Genomic DNA, 21,762 nt, shown 5'->3' on the forward strand with positions numbered 1-21,762 from the left:
TGTTTAATAAAAGTTAAGTTTTAAATATTAACTTATTAAGTTAATTTTTTCTACTTTTTGAACATTTTTAACAAAAAAGTAGTTTAAAATTTTAATACATATGTATGTAGATATGTTATAAAATAAAGTAACTGAGCACAGTGCTTTTGAGAGGTTTTGGGTGAAATTGATTGAGATAGATCTCTAGCTATATAGATAGATCGATAGATAGATCTATATCTAGCTCGCTAGATCTCTCGCTCGTCGCCGCTCGCTCGCTGCTCGCTAGCTAGCCTCGCTCGCTCTCTCGCTCGCTCGCTCGCTCTCGCTCGCTCGCTCGCTCGCTCGCTCGCTAGCTCGCTCGCTCGCTCGCTCGCTCTCTCGCTCGCTCGCTCGCTCGCTCGCTCGCTCGCTCGCTCGCTCTCGCTCGCTCGCTCGCTCGCTCGCTCGCTCTCTCGCTCGCTCGTCCTCGCTCGCTCTCTCGCTCGCTCGCTCGCTCGCTCGCTCGCTCGCTCGCTCGCTCGCTCGCTCGCTCGCTCGCTCTCTCTCGCTCGCTCGCTCGCTCGCTCGCTCGCTCGCTCGCTCGCTCGCTCTCTCGCTCGCTCGCTCGCTCGCTCTCGCGCTCGCTCGCTCGCTCGCTCGCTCGCTCGCTCGCTCGCTCGCTCGCTCGCTCGCTCGCTCGCTCGCTCGCTCGCTCGCTCGCTCGCTCTCGCTCGCTCGCTCGCTCGCTCGCTCTCGCTGCTCGCTCGCTCGCTCGCTCGCTCGCTCGCTCGCTCGCTCGCTCTCTCGCTCTCTCGCTCGCTCGCTCGCTCGCTCGCTCGCTCGCTCGCTCGCTCGCTCGCTCGCTCGCTCGCTCGCTCGCTCGCTCGCTCGCTCGCTCGCTCGCTCGCTCGCTCGCTCGCTCGCTCGCTCGTCTCGCTCGCTCGCTCGCTCGCTCGCTCTCTCGCTCGCTCGCTCGCTCGCTCGCTCGCTCGCTCGCTCGCTCGCTCGCTCGCTCGCTCGCTCCTCGCTCGCTCGCTCGCTCGCTCGCTCTCTCGCTCGCTCGCTCGCTCGCTCGCTCGCTCGCTCGCTCGTCTCGCTCGCTCCTCGCTCGCTCGCTCGCTCGCTCGCTCGCTCGCTCGCTCGCTCGCTCGCTCTCCTCGCTCGCTCGCTCTGCTCGCTCGCTCCTCGCTCTCGCTCGCTCGCTCGCTCTCTCGCTCGCTCGCTCGCTCGCTCGCTCGCTCGCTCGCTCGCTCGCTCGCTCGCTCGGCTCGCTCTCTCTCTCGCTCGCTCGCTCGCTCGCTCGCTCGCTCGCTCGCTCGCTCGCTCGTGCTCGCTCGCTCGCTCGCTCGCTCTCCTCGCTCGCTCGCTCGCTCGCTCGCTCGCTCGCTCTCTCGCTCCTCGCTCTCGCTCGCTCGCTCGCTCGCTCGCTCGCTCGCTCGCTCGCTCGCTCGCTCGCTCGCTCGCTCGCTCGCTCGCTCTCTCTCGCTCGCTCGCTCGCTCGCTCGCTCGCTCGCTCGCTCGCTCGCTCGCTCGCTCGCTCGCTCGCTCGCTCGCTCGCTCGCTCGCTCGCTCGCTCGCTCGCTCGCTCGCTCGCTCGCTCGCTCGCTCGCTCGCTCGCTCTCGCTCGCTCGCTCGCTCGCTCGCTCGCTCGCTCGCTCGCTCGCTCGCTCGCTCGCTCGCTCGCTCGCTGCTCCTCGCTCGCTCGCTCGCTCTCTCGCTCGCTCGCGCTCGCTCGCTCGCTCGCTCGCTCGCTCGCTCGCTCGCTCGCTCGCTCGCTCGCTCGCTCGCTCGCTCGCTCGCTCGCTCGCTCGCTCGCTCGCTCGCTCGCTCGCTCGCTCGCTCGCTCGCTCGCTCGCTCGCTCGCTCGCTCGCTCTCGCTCGCTCGCTCGCTCGCTCGCTCGCTCGCTCGCTCGCTCGCTCGCTCGCTCGCTCCTCGCTCGCTCGCTCTCTCGCTCGCTCGCTCGCTCGCTCGCTCGCTCGCTCGCTCTCGCTCGCTCTCGCTCGCTCGCTCGCTCGCTCGCTCGCTCGCTCGCTCGCTCGCTCGCTCGCTCGCTCGCTCCTCGCTCGCTCGCTCGCTCGCTCGCTCGCTCGCTCGCGCTCGCTCGCTCGCTCGCTGCTCGCTCGCTCGCTCGCTCGCTCGCTCGCTCGCTCGCTCGCTCGCTCGCTCGCTCGCTCGCTCGCTCGCTCGCTCGCTCGCTCGCTCGCTCGCTCGCTCTCTCGCTCGCTCGCTCGCTCGCTCGCTCTCGCTCGCTCGCTCGCTCGCTCCTCGCTCGCTCTCCCCTCCCTGCCTCCCTCGGTCTCTCTCCTTTTTTCGTCTCCCCCTTCTTTCCGCTTTTTCTCTCCGCTCGTTCCCCTTTGTCCTCTCCTTTTCCCGGCCTAGAAGTGCAATTACTTTTAAAGTACTTTTTACTGGACTATCTACTAATGTCTAATGACTTTTCTATGGTGTAGTCTGTTAACTAGTATAAGGATTAATATTTGGACTAGTATACGGACTAAGCTGTTGACCTACAGTCAGTCTAAAGTTTATAATAAAGCTGCATTGAAATGATTTTGTATACATATAATTATTTGTTACAATTGAATGCTGTTGACATCCCTTGCTACAAAGAATGATTTCTCCAATAATATAACTTTTTTAAACGATTTCCTTTATAGTTTTTTTTTAATAAAACTATCTCTATAGTACTATGACTACGGTTGAATAACCCTGTCTAGCTTAACTTTCACCCTTGAGTTTATTCACCCTAGATTCCCCAATAAAAACTCTTAATTTTTTTTTTTTTTTTTTTTTTGAACAAAATAATTTTTCTTTATTTCTTAAAATACAATTTTTATTAATATAATAATATTAATAGTATAATTAAACTAAAAGTTTTTTTATGATTCTTCTTTTTTCGATTTTTTCTTAAATATTATTACATGTTTCATGTAAAATATTTAATTCACAATTTGACAGTTTCATACAGCTATTATTTTATAATATTGATTCTTCGTATAATTTTTTTTTTTTTTAAATTTTTTTGTTTTATTTTACAATATTTTGTTTTTCAATTAATAAAATTATGTTTTTTGCAAATTTTTGCAATTAAAATTATTAAAATGATCGATCACAACCAAAAAACACAATTTCAATAAATTTGAAAATAAAATTTGTTTAAATTAATATAACTACTTAAATAAACTACTATTCAAAAACGATTTCAAATAGATAAAACAAATAAAAATTAAAAGCTTTAAGAAAAAAAAGAGCTTTTTTTCTAAGAAAAAACAAAAAAAAAAACGCGAAATAAAATAGAACAATTTTAAAAATAAAATAAAATGAATAATTAAACTAATGATTTTTTAAAAAGTAGAGTCGAAGTGTAGTAAAAACAGTAAAATAGACAAATAAAAATAAAATAATTAGAGAATAGAATATGAAATGTAATAATGAACGAAAGCAAAGAAATAAGTAAAAGAAATATTTAAAAAAAAATAAAATTTTCTTAAAACTTAACATAATACTGAGCATATAATGATGATATTTAAGAGAAAACTAAAACATTTCATAGTTTGAGCTTAATGAAAGTGTATTAGAGAGATAGTGCGAGAGAGGTGGAGTGTTGTGATAGTTTTGGAAAAAAAAGAGAATTATATTTCCATGAATTTTTTACTATTTTCACTACATTTACATAATTTTTGTGCTTGTGGTTTCTGGAGACATTTGGAAATATTTGTTTTTTTTGTTTCCCCATGGACAGACCATTGTACACTTTCACATGTTTTTTCTTTCTTTTTCGTGTTAGTTCTTAAGTAATATTTAACAAAAGTTTCTGTTTTCTTACAGAGTTTTTTTAGTTTATATACAATTTTCGAAACTTTTCTTTTTTCTTTTTTTTTTGGAAATTTTCATTAGATTTTTATGAGAAAACAAAAAATTTTAATGAAAATTTTCTAAATACAACTTTAGTAATAACTAAGCTTAAAGCCTAGGAAAGCTTTTATGTTGTTACTAAGTTATAAGTGGTAGTTTGTTATAACAAAAGCTTTAAACAGCTTTTTTTCAACAATAAAATTGTTAGTTTGTTTGTGTGGTTGTGTTTTAATGAAATGTTATTTTTGTTTAGAAATGTGTGACTACAATATCTTCTTCGAGATCATCCAATTCGTCATCGGTTTCTTCAACTTCTGGAGTGCCATTGACATTAGCCTCGGCAGCAGCTTTAGCAGCAGCAGCTTCTTTCTCTTTTTCAGCCAATTCAGCCTTTTCTTGCTTCTTGATTTTACGTTGCTATAAAGAAAATACAAAAAATTATGTTAGTTTAAAGTTTTCGAATAGAGAAATGCTTTAGTTTACCTTCTTTCTGTAGAGAATTTCTACAATGACATAGCCAATGCAACCCAAAGTCAATACAGCCAATAGAATGTAAAGCTTCATGCGTGCACACAAGGTGGTGGCATAAGCATAAGCGATCACAAAGCCAGCCGATTCCCAGAGACGATAATTGGAGAAGGCAGCTTCCTTGTTACGTCTGAACAACAGACCATATAAACCGTTAATTTGTGTCTGCCAAACAGCATCACCTACACCCCAGAGACCGGACATGGCATAGAAGATCAAAGGATTGTCGGGACTAGGACGCCAGAACAATTCTACGGTGATCAAGGTGAAATGCACAACAGCACCCAAAACAATGATGGGAGTACGACCAATGTATTTCATCACTGAACCGAACAAAATCGAACAGATGGCATTGACGACACCAAAGCAAATCATAACGAAACCAATTTGATGGATACCCAAGGCACAGGATACATAGGCCTGTGTAAAGTCAGCACCAATGAAAGCCTGTTCCATGCCAATGAATACAGTGATGGGTATGAGCAATTGTTGATTGGGTTTTCTTCATTTGACGGAAAGTGGCCGACAACAATTCCATGCCGGATAATTCCTGAGCCGATTGAGAGCCTTTACGTTTTTCACCATAACGCTTGAGGGGATCCAAGAAAAAGGCAATAATGGCCACAGCAGCAATGATACAAGACAAGTAGATCATGGAGATTTCGAAGATTTCATGATCTGGAGGACGTTCCAAGTTGGTGTGACCGCTGGCACCGTTCACGCAGAAATTGGCACCACAGTATTTGAGATCTTCTTCGGAAATAGTGCTGTTGGCATCACCGCCACCGCTACCATGAGCACCACTAGAGAGCACTGTAGGAGAGAAGAGAAATAGTTAAATTAGAGAATTTGAAATTACTCATTATTAAAACGGAATAAAGCGTTTAAAAAGCTTTTAAAGCTATAGAAATATTTCAAAGTTTAAAAAGCTGGAAAAAAGCTTCTGAAGCTAATCATAACTTAACTTTCAGATCTCTAACATAGACATCAAAATGTTTACAATCGAATTTAAACTTACCAAGACTGGAGATAAGATTTCCCCACAATTCAGCTGTTTGCCAGGCCAAAAAGAAGAAGCCAAAGAATCTTACAATAATAGCATCCACAGCCTGTTCTGTAATTTTGGCATAAACTTGACCGACTTGAGTCAAATATGTAGCTTTGGACGCCCACATAGGAGCAGCACCCAAACCGACTAGAATACCAGCAGGAACCAATGTATAAAATCTATTCAAATTAAACAGAAATGGTTAGGAACAAACTTAAAAAAAAAATCTTAACAAAAAATCAACTTACTTAGGGAACAATTGGAAGGCAATGTAGGGGGCATAGCACAACATACTGAATACCAAGGTCCATTTAACGGTCAATTTACGAATAATTAAAGTAGGCAGGAATATACAGGAAACAACTAGAGCCGCATAAATGGCACTGAGTGACACGGTACCCAGACCATCTTCTGCATTAATTGAGGACTGTAAATTTGCCGTACCCTATTAATAAAACAAACAAAATATATTAATTGTATTATAAAAAAATAAAAGTTTGAAGATAATAAAATCTATAAAGCTGAAACTTACCTGAAACGCTGTAAATTGTACCATAAAAGCAAACGAAATTATGCTAATATTTTTCAATATACGCCATTTTTCACCCGGATTGAGTATAACTTTCTCTCTGAGTGAGGCTGTGTCTGGCTCGAAACCAGCTTTTGGCTAAAATTATACAAGCAAATACAAAAAATTTTATTTGAGTTTAATTTATGTAAATTTTTTTCATTGTTTTTTTTTGTAAAACCAAAAAAACTGTTAAAAAATTTGTTGAAACTAATTACAAAGTTAATGTTATTTATTGGCTACAAATTGTGTTAAATTACAATAAATTTTTTGTTAAATTATTTTTGTGTTAATTTCTTTGCTTAATTTTTATTTGCAATTATTTTATTTAAAAAAAAACCTGTTGTTATATTTATTTCAAATCAATTGTTATTTTCTTAACTGTTTCTATCAATAAAGTCTAATATGCAAATATTTTTTTATTGCCAAATTTAGCCATGATTATATTTACCAAATATTTGTTAGACAAAAAAAATTATATATAACACACACTCCAAAATATGTTTAAATAACCAAAAAAATGCTAATTGATTTTTACTTTACTTATGTTTGTTTTATGGATTATAGTTTCGAAAAAAGTGGGGAGAAAAATATATTGCAAATGTTTGAAGTCTTGGCTATTTATGAGTCTAAGCCATGATAATTTTATTATTAAACTTTGAAATGTAAGGCTAGTTCTTTACTATTAATTTCACGTACTACTGGCACCCACCTCGAGTTATACAGTGAGGAGCAAATAAAATGGTTGGGAATTTCAATAGGCAAAAGAAGTGGTTAATGATTTATTATCTAACAATAATGAATTTATAATTGATTATTAAAAAGAATTTATATTCTATAAAGATTGTAAAAAACGGTAAATATTTTATAGCATAGAATTTTCCATACAGAGAATTCACTCTTAGGTAATTAATGTGCTGAACTAGAACTGAACAGAAGAACTAGAACTGAACTAGAACTAGAACTGAACTAGAACTGAACTAGAACTGAACTAGAACTGAACTAGAACTGAACTAGAACTGAACTAGAACTGAACTAGAACTGAACTAGAACTGAACTAGAACTAGAACTGAACTAGAACTGAACTAGAACTGAATTAGAACTGAACTAGAACTGAACTAGAACTGAACTAGAACTGAACTAGAACTGAACTAGAACTGAACTAGAACTGAAACTAGAACTGAACTAGAACTGAACTAGAACTGAACTAGAACTGAACTAGAACTGAACTAGAACTGAACTAGAACTGAACTAGAACTGAACTAACTGAAACTAGACTGAACTAGAACTGAACTAGAACTGAACTAGAACTGAACTAGAACTGAACTAGAACTGAACTAGAACTGAACTAGAACTGAACTAGAACTGAACTAGAACTGAACTAGAACTGAACTAGAACTGAACTAGAAACTGAACTAGAACTGAACTAGAACTGAAACTAGAACTGAACTAGAACTGAACTAGAACTGAACTAGAACTGAACTAGAACTGAACTAGAACTGACTAGAACTGAACTAGAACTGAACTAGAACTGAACTAGAACTGAACTAGAACTGAACTAGAACTGAACTAGAACTGAACTAGAACTGAACTAGAAACTGAACTAGAACTGAACTAGAACTGAACTAGAACTGAACTAGAACTGAACTAGAACTGAACTAGAACTGAACTAGAACGAACTAGAATGAACTAGAAACTGAACTAGAACTGAACTAGAACTGAACTAGAACTGACTAGAACTGAACTAGAACTGAACTAGAACTGAACTAGAACTGAACTAGAACTGAACTAGAACTGAACTAGAACTGAACTAGAACTGAACTAGAACTGAACTAGAACTGAAACTAGAACTGAACTAGAACTGAACTAGAACTGAACTAGAACTGAACTAGAACTGAACTAGAACTGAACTAGAACTGAACTAGAACTGAACTAGAACTGAACTAGAACGAACTAGAACTGAACTAGAACTGAACTAGAACTGAACTAGAACTGAACTAGAACTGAACTAGAACTGAACTAGAACTGAACTAGAACTGAACTAGAACTGAACTAGAACTGAACTAGAACTGAACTAGAACTGAACTAGAACTGAACTAGAACTGAACAGAACTGAACTAGAACTGAACTAGAAATGAACTAGAACTGAACTAGAACTGAACTAGAACTGAACTAGAACTGAACTAGAACTGAACTAGAACTGAACTAGAACTGAACTAGAACTGAACTAGACTAGAACTAGAACTGAACTAGAACTGAAACTAGAACTGAACTAGAACGGAACTAGAACTGAACTAGAACTGAACTAGAACTGACTAGAACTGAACTAGAACTGAACTAGAACTGACTAGAACTGAACTAGAACTGAACTAGAAATGAACTAGAACTGAACTAGAACTGAACTAGAACTGAACTAGAACTGAACTAGAACTGAACTAGAACTGAACTAGAACTGAACTAGAACTGAACTAGAACTGAACTAGAACTGAACTAGAACTGAACTAGAACTGAACTAGAACTGAACTAGAACTGAAACTAGAACTGAACTAGAACTGAACTAGAACTGAACTAGAACTGAACTAGAACTGAACTAGAACTGAACTAGAACTGAACTAGAACTGAACTAGAACTGAACTAGAAACTGAACTAGAACTGAACTAGAACTGAACTAGAACTGAACTAGAACTGAACTAGAACTGAACTAGAACTGAACTAGAAGAACTGAACTAGAACTGAACTAGAACTGAACTAGAACTGAACTAGAACTGAACTAGAACTGAACTAGAACTGAACTAGAACTGAACTAGAACTGAACTAGAACTAAACTAGAACTGAACTAGAACTGAACTAGAACTGAACTAGAACTGAACTAGAACTGAACTAGAACTGAACTAGAACTGAACTAGAACTGAACTAGAACTGAACTAGAACTGAACTAGAACTGAACTAGAACTGAACTACTGAACTAGAACTGAACTAGAACTGAACTAGAACTGAACTAGAACTGAACTAGAACTGAACTAGAACTGAACTAGAACTGAACTAGAACTGAACTAGAACTGAACTAGAACTGAATTAGATCTGAACTAGAAATGAACTATAAGTATCGTTTTTTATTATAACCTAATAATACAGAAACTTTTAATTTATGTAATGTAAAGTGCATTTCAAATCCGCGTCTGCCGATTAATATTAATTAAATGCAATAATTAATTGTAAAATTACACATCATAAAAAGTGTTATGAAATTACATTTTTTATTATACAAAAATCTTCCTTTAAATTAAAATTTTTTTTGTTTCGTCAGTTATATGTCTGAAACAACAAAACAAATAAACAATATTTGTTTAATCATTAACATTTTATGGTATTTGTCAAGAAATAGTAGGAGCCCAACAAATTTGTTTAATAAAATTAATACAAGCTATAAGGGGGAAGCACCAAAACGCTGGCTGCTGAACTTCTTTCCAAGCACTTAACTTGATCACAAATTTAAAATTTGAATTTGACGCAAAATGCAAAATTTTGCTGTAAATAGTGTGAGCGGAAAGAGGAGATAGAAATAAAATTATTTAATAAAAATTTAATTTATTAAAACATGCAAGTAATATGAATATTACTAAACTAGACCACTTTGACAAATAGTTTCAGTTGTTAACAAAAAAATGTGTGTTAAAAATAAAAAATAATAAATAAAATACTTTATTGACATTTTAGTAAAAAAATGGTTGGCAATAAGAGAACATGGCGTTAACACTTCAGGAAAATTAAACAAGATTTTATAAATAAAAAATAATTATATATGAATTCATAAAAAAACATAAAAGTTGTAACGAAATTTTATATTTTTTAAAATCCCTCTAAAAATCTTTTATAAAAGGATATTTAATAATTTCACACACGTTTAAACTTTTGTATTAACAACAAAACAATTTTTAACGACATAATCTTTGATAGTGACCTACATTGTGTTTAATTTTAGCAAATTTCTTTCAACTATAATAAAGGTGTGTTTTAGCACTGTATTACTTGTAAAAATGGTCCGTTTTTTTCAATTCATAACATTGGGAATGATACAAATAAGTTTGGAAAAAAAAGTTTTAAAACGTGATACTTTTTAAAACTTAAGGTGGGAGATTATTTAAAATCCGGTTGTTTAAAGAAATCTTAAATAATGTAATAAACAGAAAAAAAATTATTAAACATACATGTCTGCAATTAAAAATATAAAAATAAAAGTTTTACAAGCTATAACATGTGTTAAGCACTTACATAAATTACAGACTTTAAAAAATTTCCATAAAATTAAGAAAAACAAACATAATTGTTTAAGTTTAAAGGAGTGGAAAGTTAATTGAAATGCAAATAAAGTTTTTAACGTGACTAAAGTTGGTCTCTTATATACTGTTTATGATCTAAAAGAAAGTCCTTAATGCAATACCAAATGCATATGGTTTAATTGAATCACCTATTCCAGAACAGAAGTTTTTTTAAAATTAAAGTCTACTTTAAGGCTGCTTTTGTAGAAAGAACAAAAATTTTCAAAACAATTGTTTTAATTGTAATCTTGTGTAATTATAACTAAATTTTGATTAAAAATTTCGATAATAGTTTTATATTATTGTTGTTATTTTTTTATTTATTAATTATGATTTGTTTATTGCTTATAATTTTCAAATTACTGATTAATTAAATATTTGAAACATGTTTTTGTGTACTCCGTGATAATAATGATTATTTTTTTTATTTAGCTGTAATTTAGAGATCGTAAAAATGTATTTTAACAATATATTGTTTACAATTTACAGTTATTGTCATTGAGTTACTTAAATGTGAAATTGTTTTTCTAGGCTAAATATTTAAGACACACTGGTGATAAATGTTATAAGACAAATAGAATAAACTAAACTAGTTCAGTTCTAGTTCTAGTTCAGTTCTAATTCAGTTCTAGTTCAGTTCTAGTTCAGTTCTAGTTCAGTTCTAATCAGTTCTAGTTCAGTTCTAGTTCAGTTCTAGTTCAGTTCTAGTTCAGTTCTAGTCAGTTCTAGTTCAGTTCTAGTTCAGTTCTAGTTCAGTCAGTTCAGTTCTAGTTCAGTTCTAGTTCAGTTTCTAGTTCAGTTCTAGTTCAGTTCTAGTTCAGTTCTAGTTCAGTTCTAGTTCAGTTCTAGTTCAGTTCTAGTTCAGTTCTAGTTCGTTCTAGTTCAGTCAGTTCAGTTCTAGTTCAGTTCTAGTTCAGTTCTTCTAGTTCAGTTCTAGTTCAGTTCTAGTTCAGTTCTAGTTCAGTTCTAGTTCAGTTCTAGTTCAGTTCTAGTTCAGTTCTAGTTCAGTTCTAGTTCAGGTTCTAGTTCAGTTCTAGTTTCAGTTCTTAGTTCAGTTTCTAGTTCAGTTCTAGTTCAGTTCTAGTTCAGTTCTAGTTCAGTTTAGTTCAGTTTTTCTAGTTCAGTCTAGTTCAGTTCTAGTTCAGTTCTAGTTCAGTTCTAGTTCAGTTTCTAGTTCAGTTCTAGTTCAGTTCTAGTTCAGTTCTAGCTTCAGTTCTAGTTCAGTTCTAGTTCAGTTCTAGTTCAGTTCTAGTTCAGTTCTAAGTTCAGTTCTAGTTCAGTTCTAGTTCAGTTCTAGTTCAGTTCTAGTTCAGTTCTAGTTCAGTTCTAGTTCAGTTCTAGTTCAGTTCTAGTTCAGTTCTAGTTTTCAGTTCTAGTTCAGTTCTAGTTCAGTTCTAGTTCAGTTCTAGTTCAGTTCTAGTTCAGTTCTAGTTCAGTTCTAGTTCGTTCTAGTTCAGTTCTAGTTCAGTTCTAGTTCAGTTCTAGTTCAGTTCTAGTTCAGTTCTAGTTCAGTTCTAGTTCAGTTCTAGTTCAGTTCTAGTTCAGTTCTAGTTCAGTTCTAGTTCAGTTCTAGTTCAGTTCTAGTTCAGTTCTAGTTCAGTTCTAGTTCAGTTCTAGTTCAGTTCTAGTTCAGTTCTAGTTCAGTTCTAGTTCAGTTCTAGTTCGTTCTAGTTCAGTTCTAGGTCAGTTCTAGTTCAGTTCTAGTTCAGTTCTAGTTCAGTTCTAGTTCAGTTCTAGTTCAGTTCTAGTTCAGTTCTAGTTCAGTTCTAGTTCAGTTCTAGTTCAGTTCTAGTTCAGTTCTAGTTCAGTTCTAGTTAGTCAGTTCTAGTAGTTAGTCAGTTCTAGTTCAGTTCTAGTTCAGTTCTAGTTCAGTTCTAGTTCAGTTCTAGTTCAGTTCTAGTTCAGTTCTAGTTCAGTTCTAGTTCAGTTCTAGTTCAGTTCTAGTTCAGTTCTAGTTCAGTTCTAGTTCAGTTCTAGTTCAGTTCTAGTTCAGTTCTAGTTCAATATTTTTCTTATCACAAACGAATGGATTAACATAAACAACTTTTATAGCGTGCAATGTAACTAAAACGAACGTAATAATTCATGAACTTGAATTAATTTTCCATTTAGTTAAACGATAAGAAAACTTTTATCGAACAACAGACTTTATAAAAAAGAAGCAAATTAATTTATTAGACGTAGTAAACATCTATGAAGTCAAATTGAATTAAAACTGATGAAATACAGTTGAAATTATAGCCTCTAAAAGATATAGGAAACACTTATAAACGTTATAAGATTTCAATTACAGAGGTCATTAAACCCTTTGCTTAACAAGTCCTGACCCGGTTACAAAATAAAAACATAAACAAAAAAATTCCTAAGGGCTTTTCCAAAATTTCCCTAAAACTTGAAGCCTATCCTCAAAATTATTAACCTAATAACATGTGCAAACAAAACCCAAAGCCATAAAAAATTCTAGCCGCTTTAACTACCTGATCACTGCTGAAATGTATGCCATTAATATGTTGGTCAGGCTAAATAGCTCCACACGACAAAAAAAGACTATTTAAAATATTTTTTTTTCGAAAACTCTGGCAAATAAAATAATAAATAACGCGAAATATATGCAAAAATTAAACACTTGTGTTCAACAAGTTTATGGACATTTTCAAGTATTTATTTTAAAAAAATTTCAAGTCAATAGAGAAAAAACGCAAAAAAAACTAAAACAAAATGTTTTTAAACAAGTCACTACAAACACAGGGAGAGTTTCCAAAAGAGAAATAGAGAGCGAAAAATATTAATAATTTATTAAACAACAAAATAACTAATATAGCCACTTTAAACCAGTAGAAACTAAATTTAGCAAAAAAAAACTTATTATTTACAAAAGCAAGTATTGAACATAAAATAAACAGGAAAAAAAACTACAACAAATTGTTTATATTAACTATTTTAAAATAAATAAAAAATTAAATCAAACCTTTTTAACATGTTGCAGTTTAAAAGTGTATGTAATATTTGATTAGATACTTTATTGCTAAACAAAGTTTATAAACATTAGTTAGACTGTTTGTCTAAGTAACTAAGAACAAAGCAGACATATTAAAGGATTGGTTCTTGAAAATAAAACATTATTTTAAATAAAGATTAGTTTTTAAGCAAATATTTAATTGATTCAATTACCAACATTAATAAAGCCTTGACATAATTTTATTAAACTGGAATTCCTTCGTTTATAAAAATCAATAACGATTTCATTCTTTCAATCAATTTGTTAAAATCTGGTTTCTTTAACAGAATAAATCTCAAATACCCAGCTGGTTTTTGTTGGTATCGTATTTTAATGGTTATTTTTAGACACATATCATGAGGCTGCAGCTGAGATTGTGTAAGTAAAATATATAAATTTTTACTTTGTTTGACCGCAAAAAATATATCTGTTTAGACTTTTGCAACATTTTTTGTTTGTTTTACTTTTCTTGCTAATATTTATTCATACATACATATGTACATATTTATATTAAATTCTCTACAAGTTTTTCTTTTAAGCCAAACCCCGCTTTTACAGCATTTTGTCGTTGTTGTTGTTGTTGTCGTCAAGCCAGACTTAAAGCACGAGATTTGTAAATTTCAAAGTTTATTTTTAAAAATTTTCTTTAAACTCGTGTTGAAATGCGTGCTGGTTGTGCAAAAAAAAAAAAAATTAAAAATAAACTGTCTGTCTCCATGGATTGGCTGTGTCCATTTGTCTGTCCGTCTGTCGTGTGTCTCTCACTTGTACATGTACATTTTTTTGTGTCTGTAAAATTTGTGACCAATTTGATATCAAATCTTGTTTAATAAAGTTTGGCTTGTAACATCGTTTTGTAAAGAAGCAAAGCCCATTTCTGTCGGTGTATTGAAAAAATATGTATTTTACAAAACTTTTTATTTATTGTCTTGTCTCTGAGTAGTTTTCAAATGTTTGTGTCAGTGTTATTTTTATTACTGATGATACTTGGCCTGAAGCAAATTTATGTTTAATTTTTATAATTGTTCTTTCGGTTTTTTTTGCGGAATTTGTTGGGTTTGTTACATTGTCTTGTCTTTGGTTCTTCTTTATATGTTTGCTTTCTTAAGAAAAAGTTAAGTTGGAGACCAGAAGATGCTGTAAGTTTTTAATCTTGATTTGTATTTTAAGCATAAATTGATTTCTATTGACATGACTTAAAAGGCGGTTTTGGTGGTATGATGTGTGGGGAAGGTGTGCTAAGCGACAATTTTTATTTAGTTCAGTTCTAGTTGAGTTCTAGTTCAGTTCTAGTTCTAGTTCAGTTCTAGTTCAGTTCTAGTTCAGTTCTAGTTCAGTTCTAGTTCAGTTCTAGTTCAGTTCTAGTTCAGTTTAGTTCAGTTCTAGTTCAGTTCTAGTTCAGTTCTAGTTCAGTTCTAGTTCAGTTCTAGTTCAGTCTAGTTCAGTTCTAGTTCAGTTCTAGTCAGTTCTAGTTCAGTTCTAGTTCAGTTCTAGTTCAGTTCTAGTTCAGTTCTAGTTCAGTTCTAGTTCAGTTTCTAGTTAGTTCTAGTCAGTCTGTTCAGTTCTAGTTCAGTTCTAGTTCAGTTCTAGTTCAGTTCTAGTTCAGTTCTAGTTCAGTTCTAGTTCAGTTCTAGTTCAGTTCTAGTTCGTTCTAGTTCAGTTCTAGTTCAGTTCTAGTTCAGTTCTAGTTCAGTTCTAGTTCAGTTCTAGTTCAGTTCTAGTTCAGTTCTAGTTCAGTTCTAGTTCAGTTCTAGTTCAGTTCTAGTTCAGTTCTAGTTCAGTTCTAGTTCAGTTTCTAGTTCAGTTCTAGTCAGTTCAGTTCAGTTCTAGTTCAGTTCTAGTTCAGTTCTAGTTCAGTTCTAGTTCAGTTTCTAGTTCAGTTCTAGTTCAGTTCTAGTTCAGTTCTAGTTCAGTTCTAGTTCAGTTCTAGTTCAGTTCTAGTTCAGTTCTAGTTCAGTTCTAGTCAGTTCTAGTTCTAGTTCAGTTCTAGTTCAGTTCTAGTTCAGTTCTAGTTCAGTTCTAGTTCAGTTCTAGTTCAGTTCTAGTTCAGTTCTAGTTCAGTTCTACTTCAGTTCTAGTTCAGTTCTAGTTCAGTTCTAGTTCAGTCAGTTAGTTCAGTTCTAGTTCAGTTCTAGTTCAGTTCTAGTTCAGTTATAGTTCAGTAGTTCAGTTCTAGTTCAGTTCTAGTTCAGTTCTAGTTCAGTTCTAGTTCAGTTCTAGTTCAGTTCTAGTTCAGTTCTAGTTCAGTTCTAGTTCAGTTCTAGTTCAGTTCTAGTTCAGTTCTAGTTCAGTTCTAGTTCAGTTCTAGTTCAGTTCTAGTTCAGTTCTAGTTCAGTTCTAGTTCAGTTCTAGTTCAGTTCTAGTTCAGTTCTAGTTCAGTTCTAGTTCAGTTCTAGTTCAGTTCTAGTTCAGTTCTAGTTCAGTTCTAGTTCAGTTCTAGTTCAGTTCTAGTTCAGTTCTAGTTCAGTTCTAGTTCAGTTCTAGTTCAGTTCGTAGTTTAGTTCTAGTTCAGTGCTAGTTCAGGTTCTAGTTCAGTTCTAGTTCAGTTCTAGTTCAGTTCTAGTTCAGTTCTAGTTCAGTTCTAGTTCAGTTCTAGTTCATTCTAGTTCAGTTCTAGTTCAGTTCTAGTCAGTCTAGGTTCAGTTCTAGTTCAGTTCTAGTTCAGTTCTAGTTCAGTTCTAGTCAGTTCTAGTTCAGTTTCTAGTTCAGTTCTATTCAGTTCCTAGTTCAGTTCTAGTTCAGTTCTAGTTCAGGTTCTAGTTCAGTTCTAGTTTACTAGTCAGTAGGGGCTGGGGAAATGAGGTCTAGTGCACTTCTAGTAAAAACTAAATTGTAATCCATAAAAACTTTGAATTTATATAATAAATTTAGGTTTGACATTTGATTTTAAATATTTAGCTAATATTGTAAATTTCAATAATATTATTTTGAATATTTCAATTAATAAATAAATCATGTTATTGTCTTGTTACTTAATGTCAATTTAAATAAAAGTAATAGCAAAACAAAACACAATGAAGCAAATGACAGCTTTAAAACTGAAAATGTCAACGTACTAACGAAAATCTCTTAAAGACTTTAGAGAGATTATTAACTCGACAGCTAAATTTATTAACTTGTAATAATTAATTTTAAAACAACGTATTAAAATAGTTTACCTTCAAATATACATAAATGTTAACAGCAATTATAACTAGATTTTTTTTGTTGCTAATAAATAAAATTAATAATTGATTTGAAAGATCTGTCTATTTAAATCTTTTTTTTTCTATTTTGTTGTTATACAATTTTATTTTTAAATTGTAATATTAAATAAAAATTGTTATTGAATTATAATAGAAAGCTTTATGGGAAAAATTAATGATTTCCTAAAACGGTAGGAAGCAGACATTAAGTCTACTATAGTATTTGTATTTTATTAGTACAAAACTTATGCAAATTGTTGTAGTTGTTGCTGTTGGTGCTGGTGGAAGTGCTTAACAATTTTTTTATTACTATTATTTATATTGAATTGATTAAAAGGCGAAAAAAAATAATTAAAATTCATAAAGGAAGATGCACCATCAAGATTGTATTTAAAGCTAAATTATAGTTCTATAAATGTGCAAAAATATACATATTTTAAAATAGTTTTATGTAGTAGTTAAGGTTAAGGGGATGACTTATTTAATAATTTGTTTTTTTAGTTAGCACCTGGTGGCTATTTATGTTTTATAAACCATTTATAACCTAGTTTTATACGACATTATTTTTAATTGTTTTATTGTTTTTATAAATTCTTTATTTAAGATTTCTTTTCTTTATAATTTTCGGCATTCAATATGCTTAATATTCAATTTTTATTTTTGTTATAAATGTCTTCCTTATTATGTGTCTGCTTTATGTCACGCTTCAATTTATTTATTACAAAACTTTTATTTAAATTTCGGTTAACAGAAACAAAACATAACCATTCTTTATATAAAAAACCTGTCAATTATTGATTTTTTTTTGGTTTGCCAAAATTGCCTAAGGAAAAAATGTTTTTCTGTATATAATTTTAATAAAAAACCACACCTCCTTTTTAATTTCAAAAATTTTTATGCGTATTTTATGACAAACATTAATTTCTACTTTCTTCCAAAAGATAAAAGCTCAAATAACAACAAGTGGTTAATATAAATTTTGTTGTATTGGCTCAAATAATTGTTAAGAAAAAAAATTTAAAAGCCAACATTTTTTTAAATACACTCAATATTCACGTGATTTGATTAAAGCTGGATTTTATTTTATGGTTATGAGATATAAGAAAAGAGAATATACAGAATACATTAATTTCAACACAAGTCATTAAAAAATTGAATGTCAAAAAAGAAAGAAAAAATTATGTTTGAAATCGCAAGCCAGTTAAAAGTAGTTTAAGTGGACGGGGAAGTATGCCCAAGCGAAAGTTAATCCATGTTTAAATTCTTTACATTTTCAATACTTTAAACAAATCCATCAGTTCTAGTTCAGTTCTAGTTCAGTTTAGTTCTGTTCTAGTTCAGTTCTAGTTCAGTTCTAGTTCAGTTCTAGTTCACTTCTAGTTCAGTTCTAGTTCAGTTCTAGTTCAGTTCTAGTTCAGTTCTAGTTCAGTTCTAGTTCAGTTCTAGTTCAGTTCTAGTTCAGTTCTAGTTCAGTTCTAGTTCAGTTCTAGTTCAGTTCTAGTTCAGTTTCTAGTTCAGTTCTAGTTTCAGTTCTAGTTAAATTCTAGTTAGTTCTAGTCAGTTCTAGTTCAATTCTAGTTCAGTTCTAGTTCAGTTCTAGTTCAGTTCTAGTTCAGTTCTAGTTCAGTTTCTAGTTCAGTAGTCTAGTTCAGTTCTAGTTCAGTTCTAGTTCAGTTCTAGTTCAGTTCTAGTTCAGTTCTAGTTCAGTTCTAGTTCAGTTCTAGTTCAGTTCTAGTTCAGTTCTCGTCAGTCTAGTTCAGTTCTAGTTCAGTTCTAGTTCAGTTCTAGTTCAGTTCTAGTTCAGTTCTAGTTCAGTTCTAGTTTCAGTTCTAGTTCAGTTCTAGTTCAGTTCTAGTTCAGTTCTAGTTCAGTTCTAGTTCAGTTCTAGTTCAGTTCTAGTTCAGTTCTAGTTCAGTTCTAGTTCAGTTCTAGTTCAGTTCTAGTTCAATTCTAGTTCAGTTCTAGTTCAGTTCTAGTTCTGTCTAGTTCTGTTCTAGTTCAGTTCTAGTTCACTTCTAGTTCAGTTCTAGTTCTGTTCTAGTTCAGTTCTAGTTCAGTTCTAGTTCAGTTCTAGTTCAGTTCTAGTTCAGTTCTAGTTCAGTTCTAGTTCAGTTCTAGTTCAGTTCTAGTTCAGTTCTAGTTCAGTTCTAGTTCAGTTCTAGTTCAGTTCTAGTTCAGTTCTAGTTCAGTTCTAGTTCAGTTCTAGTTCAGTTCTAGTTCAGTTCTAGTTCAGTTCTAGTTCAGTTCTAGTTCAGTTCTAGTTCAGTTCTAGTTCAGTTCTAGTTCAGTTCTAGTTCAGTTCTAGTTCAGTTCTAGTTCAGTTCTAGTTCAGTTCTAGTTCAGTTCTAGTTCAGTTCTAGTTCAGTTCTAGTTCAGTTCTAGTTCAGTTCTAGTTCAGTTCTAGTTCAGTTCTAGTTCAGTTCTAGTTCAGTTCTAGTTCAGTTCTAGTTCAGTTCTAGTTCAGTTCTAGTTCAGTTCTAGTTCAGTTCTAGTTCAGTTCTAGTTCAGTTCTAGTTCAGTTCTAGTTCAGTTCTAGTTCAGTTCTAGTTCTAGTTCAATTCTAGTTCAGTTCTAGTTCAGTTCTAGTTCTGTTCTAGTTCAGTTCTAGTTCAGTTCTAGTTCAGTTCTAGTTCAGTTCTAGTTCTGTTCTAGTTCAGTTCTAGTTCAGTTCTAGTTCAGTTCTAGTTCAGTTCTAGTTCAGTTCTAGTTCAGTTCTAGTTCAGTTTCAGTTCTAGTTCTAGTTCAGTTCTAGTTCAGTTCTAGTTCAGTTCTAGTTCAGTTCTAGTTCAGTTCTAGTTCAGTTCTAGTTCAGTTCTAGTTCAGTTCTAGTTCAGTTCTAGTTCAGTTCTAGTTCAGTTCTAGTTCAGTTCTAGTTCAGTTCTAGTTCAGTTCTAGTTCAGTTCTAGTTCAGTTCTAGTTCAGTTCTAGTTCAGTTCTAGTTCAGTTCTAGTTCAGTTCTAGTTCAGTTCTAGTTCAGTTCTAGTTCAGTCTAGTTCAGTTCTAGTTCAGTTCTAGTTCAGTTCTAGTTCAGTTCTAGTTCAGTTCTAGTTCAGTTCTAGTTCAGTTCTAGTTCAGTTCTAGTTCAGTTCTAGTTCAGTTCTAGTTCAGTTCTAGTTCAGTTCTAGTTCAGTTCTAGTTCAGTTCTAGTTCAGTTCTAGTTCAGTTCTAGTTCAGTTCTAGTTCAGTTCTAGTTCAGTTCTAGTTCAGTTCTAGTTCAGTTCTAGTTCAGTTCTAGTTCAGTTCTAGTTCAGTTCTAGTTCAGTTTAGTTCAGTTCTAGTTCAGTTCTAGTTCAGTTCTAGTTCAGTTCTAGTTCAGTTCTAGTTCAGTTCTAGTTCAGTTCTAGTTCAGTTCTAGTTCAGTTCTAGTTCAGTTCTAGTTCAGTTCAGTTTAGTCAGTTCTAGTTCAGTTCTAGTTCAGTTCTAGTTCAGTTCTAGTTCAGTTCTAGTTCCGTTCTAGTTCCGTTTAGTTCAGTTCTAGTTCAGTTCTAGTTCAGTTCTAGTTCAGTTCTAGTTCAGTTCTAGTTCAGTTCTATGTCAGTTCTAGTTCAGTTCTAGTTCAGTTCTAGTTCAGTTTCTAGTTCAGTTCTAGTTCAGTTCTAGTTCAGTTCTAGTTCAGTTCTAGTTCAGTTCTAGTTCAGTTCTAGTTCAGTTCTAGTCAGTTCTAGTTCAGTTCTAGTTCAGTTCTAGTTCAATTTATTGTCCTTGTGCTTATGGGGATCTCTATACATATATTTTTGGTATTAAAGGAAGTGTGTGTTATTCTCTACTGATTTTTTTTAATAAATCTTTTTATTAATCTCAAAGTATTTTTTTTTCAAACTTACCTTAACAGGTTCATCATTTTCAAAACCTCCATATAGTAAACCCAGTCATTTTGTATGTGTTTTTTGTTGTTTCTTTTTGGTTTTATTTACAATAAGTTGCTATTATTCTAAAAGAGAAAAGATATATAAAATTAATTAATACACGTTTTTGTTAATATTTAAAAATAATTATTACAATAAAATAAAATAACCTAAACAATGAATGATCACCAATAATATATATGAAGTTTTTTTTTGGGTTTAAATTACACTCACGAAATAATTGAAAACGTCATAATATTTTTGATTGATATTATTTTCATTTTCGTTTTTTAATCAAAAAGCCCTAATTGGCGGTATAGTCTTTTTGTAGTTATTATTTTTATTATTAAACATTTTTGTATTAATATTTTGTTTTGTTTATTATATTAAAACAAATTGCATGTATGTTTGTCAGTTTGTTTGTTTTTTAATATATGTATGTATATTTTTTTAAAATTTTGTCTTGTTAAAATCATGGCAAAAAGCATTCAACTGAAAAGCCGTTGACTTGTTAATAACATTTAGTTATAATAGTTCAAGTTCATGTTCAAAATTTGTATATTATTTATTATTTTCCATTTTATATTGCTGTCATCATATTAACTTTTTCTAGTTTTTTTTTTTTTTTTTTTTTTGTTTATCAATTTATATGATTATAAACAAAAAAGATTATAGCTAAATATAATTGGTTAAAAATAATAAAAAACCTATAATAATATAAAATGTAGGTATATATTAAAATATATATAATAAATAGGATTTCTTAATGTTAAATTCACGTGCTGAAAGTTTTGTGAAAAAAATGATATGGTTGTTAAAATTATTATGTAGTACTGCTACTAAAGCTGTAATCACAGACACAGTTTTGCCACGGACTAAAATATTGAGAACTGCTGCTCTTTTGGTAAATTTTATTGAAATTGTAACAGTGTTAGTAGTATATTATTTATTAATAATTTGCTTGTGATCTAATAGTTCTGTTATTTTCATAATTAACTTTTATTTTAACTAAATTTTTAAATGAGGTCTTTAAGCATTTTTCAAAAATATTGAAGCGTAACGTAAATTGTTTGAATTTGTAATTAAGTTAAAAAGAAATCCATTTCGTTGTAAAACAAATATTTTTGAAGAATAACAAAAACTTGAAATAAATGTGATTGGCAGTCATAGCCAACAGCTGCCATGAGGAAAATTAAGGAATTATTTTTTATTTTTCATAAAGCCACATTTGTATTGATCCTTATATGTGCGAAAAGCCCTTTGAGCCGATCAATACTTTTAATCAAATTTATCCACCCCACCCCAACAAATTATATAATAAATTACGAATTTAATCTAAAACATGCAAAATTAATTAATTCCATCATTATTGTGCTTCTAGGGAATAGTTTTATTCAATTATATTTTCAAAAATAATCATAAAAATCCATTAAATTGAATTATAGCAATTATAC

The 21,762-nt window shown here is 34.0% G+C and overlaps 1 protein-coding gene across 1 annotated transcript; it reads right to left on the bottom strand.

Annotated features, from left to right (window-relative positions):
* Positions 1-3,639: 3,639 nt before the first annotated feature.
* On the bottom strand, positions 3,640-20,394 carry LOC119614888 (UNC93-like protein; the record flags this gene model as incomplete). The annotated part of the gene is given in 8 exon segments (XM_037970982.1): positions 3,640-4,234; positions 4,301-4,846; positions 4,848-5,158; positions 5,364-5,572; positions 5,642-5,838; positions 5,926-6,060; positions 20,288-20,313; positions 20,378-20,394. Coding segments are annotated over 8 exon segments (1,609 nt in total), but the record flags the coding sequence as incomplete, so codon positions are not given.
* Positions 20,395-21,762: the final 1,368 nt, after the last annotated feature.

Source organism: Lucilia sericata, unplaced genomic scaffold, assembly GCF_015586225.1.
Source record: "Lucilia sericata isolate MDLA Ls3-8-SP2 unplaced genomic scaffold, ASM1558622v1 Contig003584F_arrow, whole genome shotgun sequence".
Taxonomy (NCBI): domain Eukaryota; kingdom Metazoa; phylum Arthropoda; class Insecta; order Diptera; family Calliphoridae; genus Lucilia; species Lucilia sericata.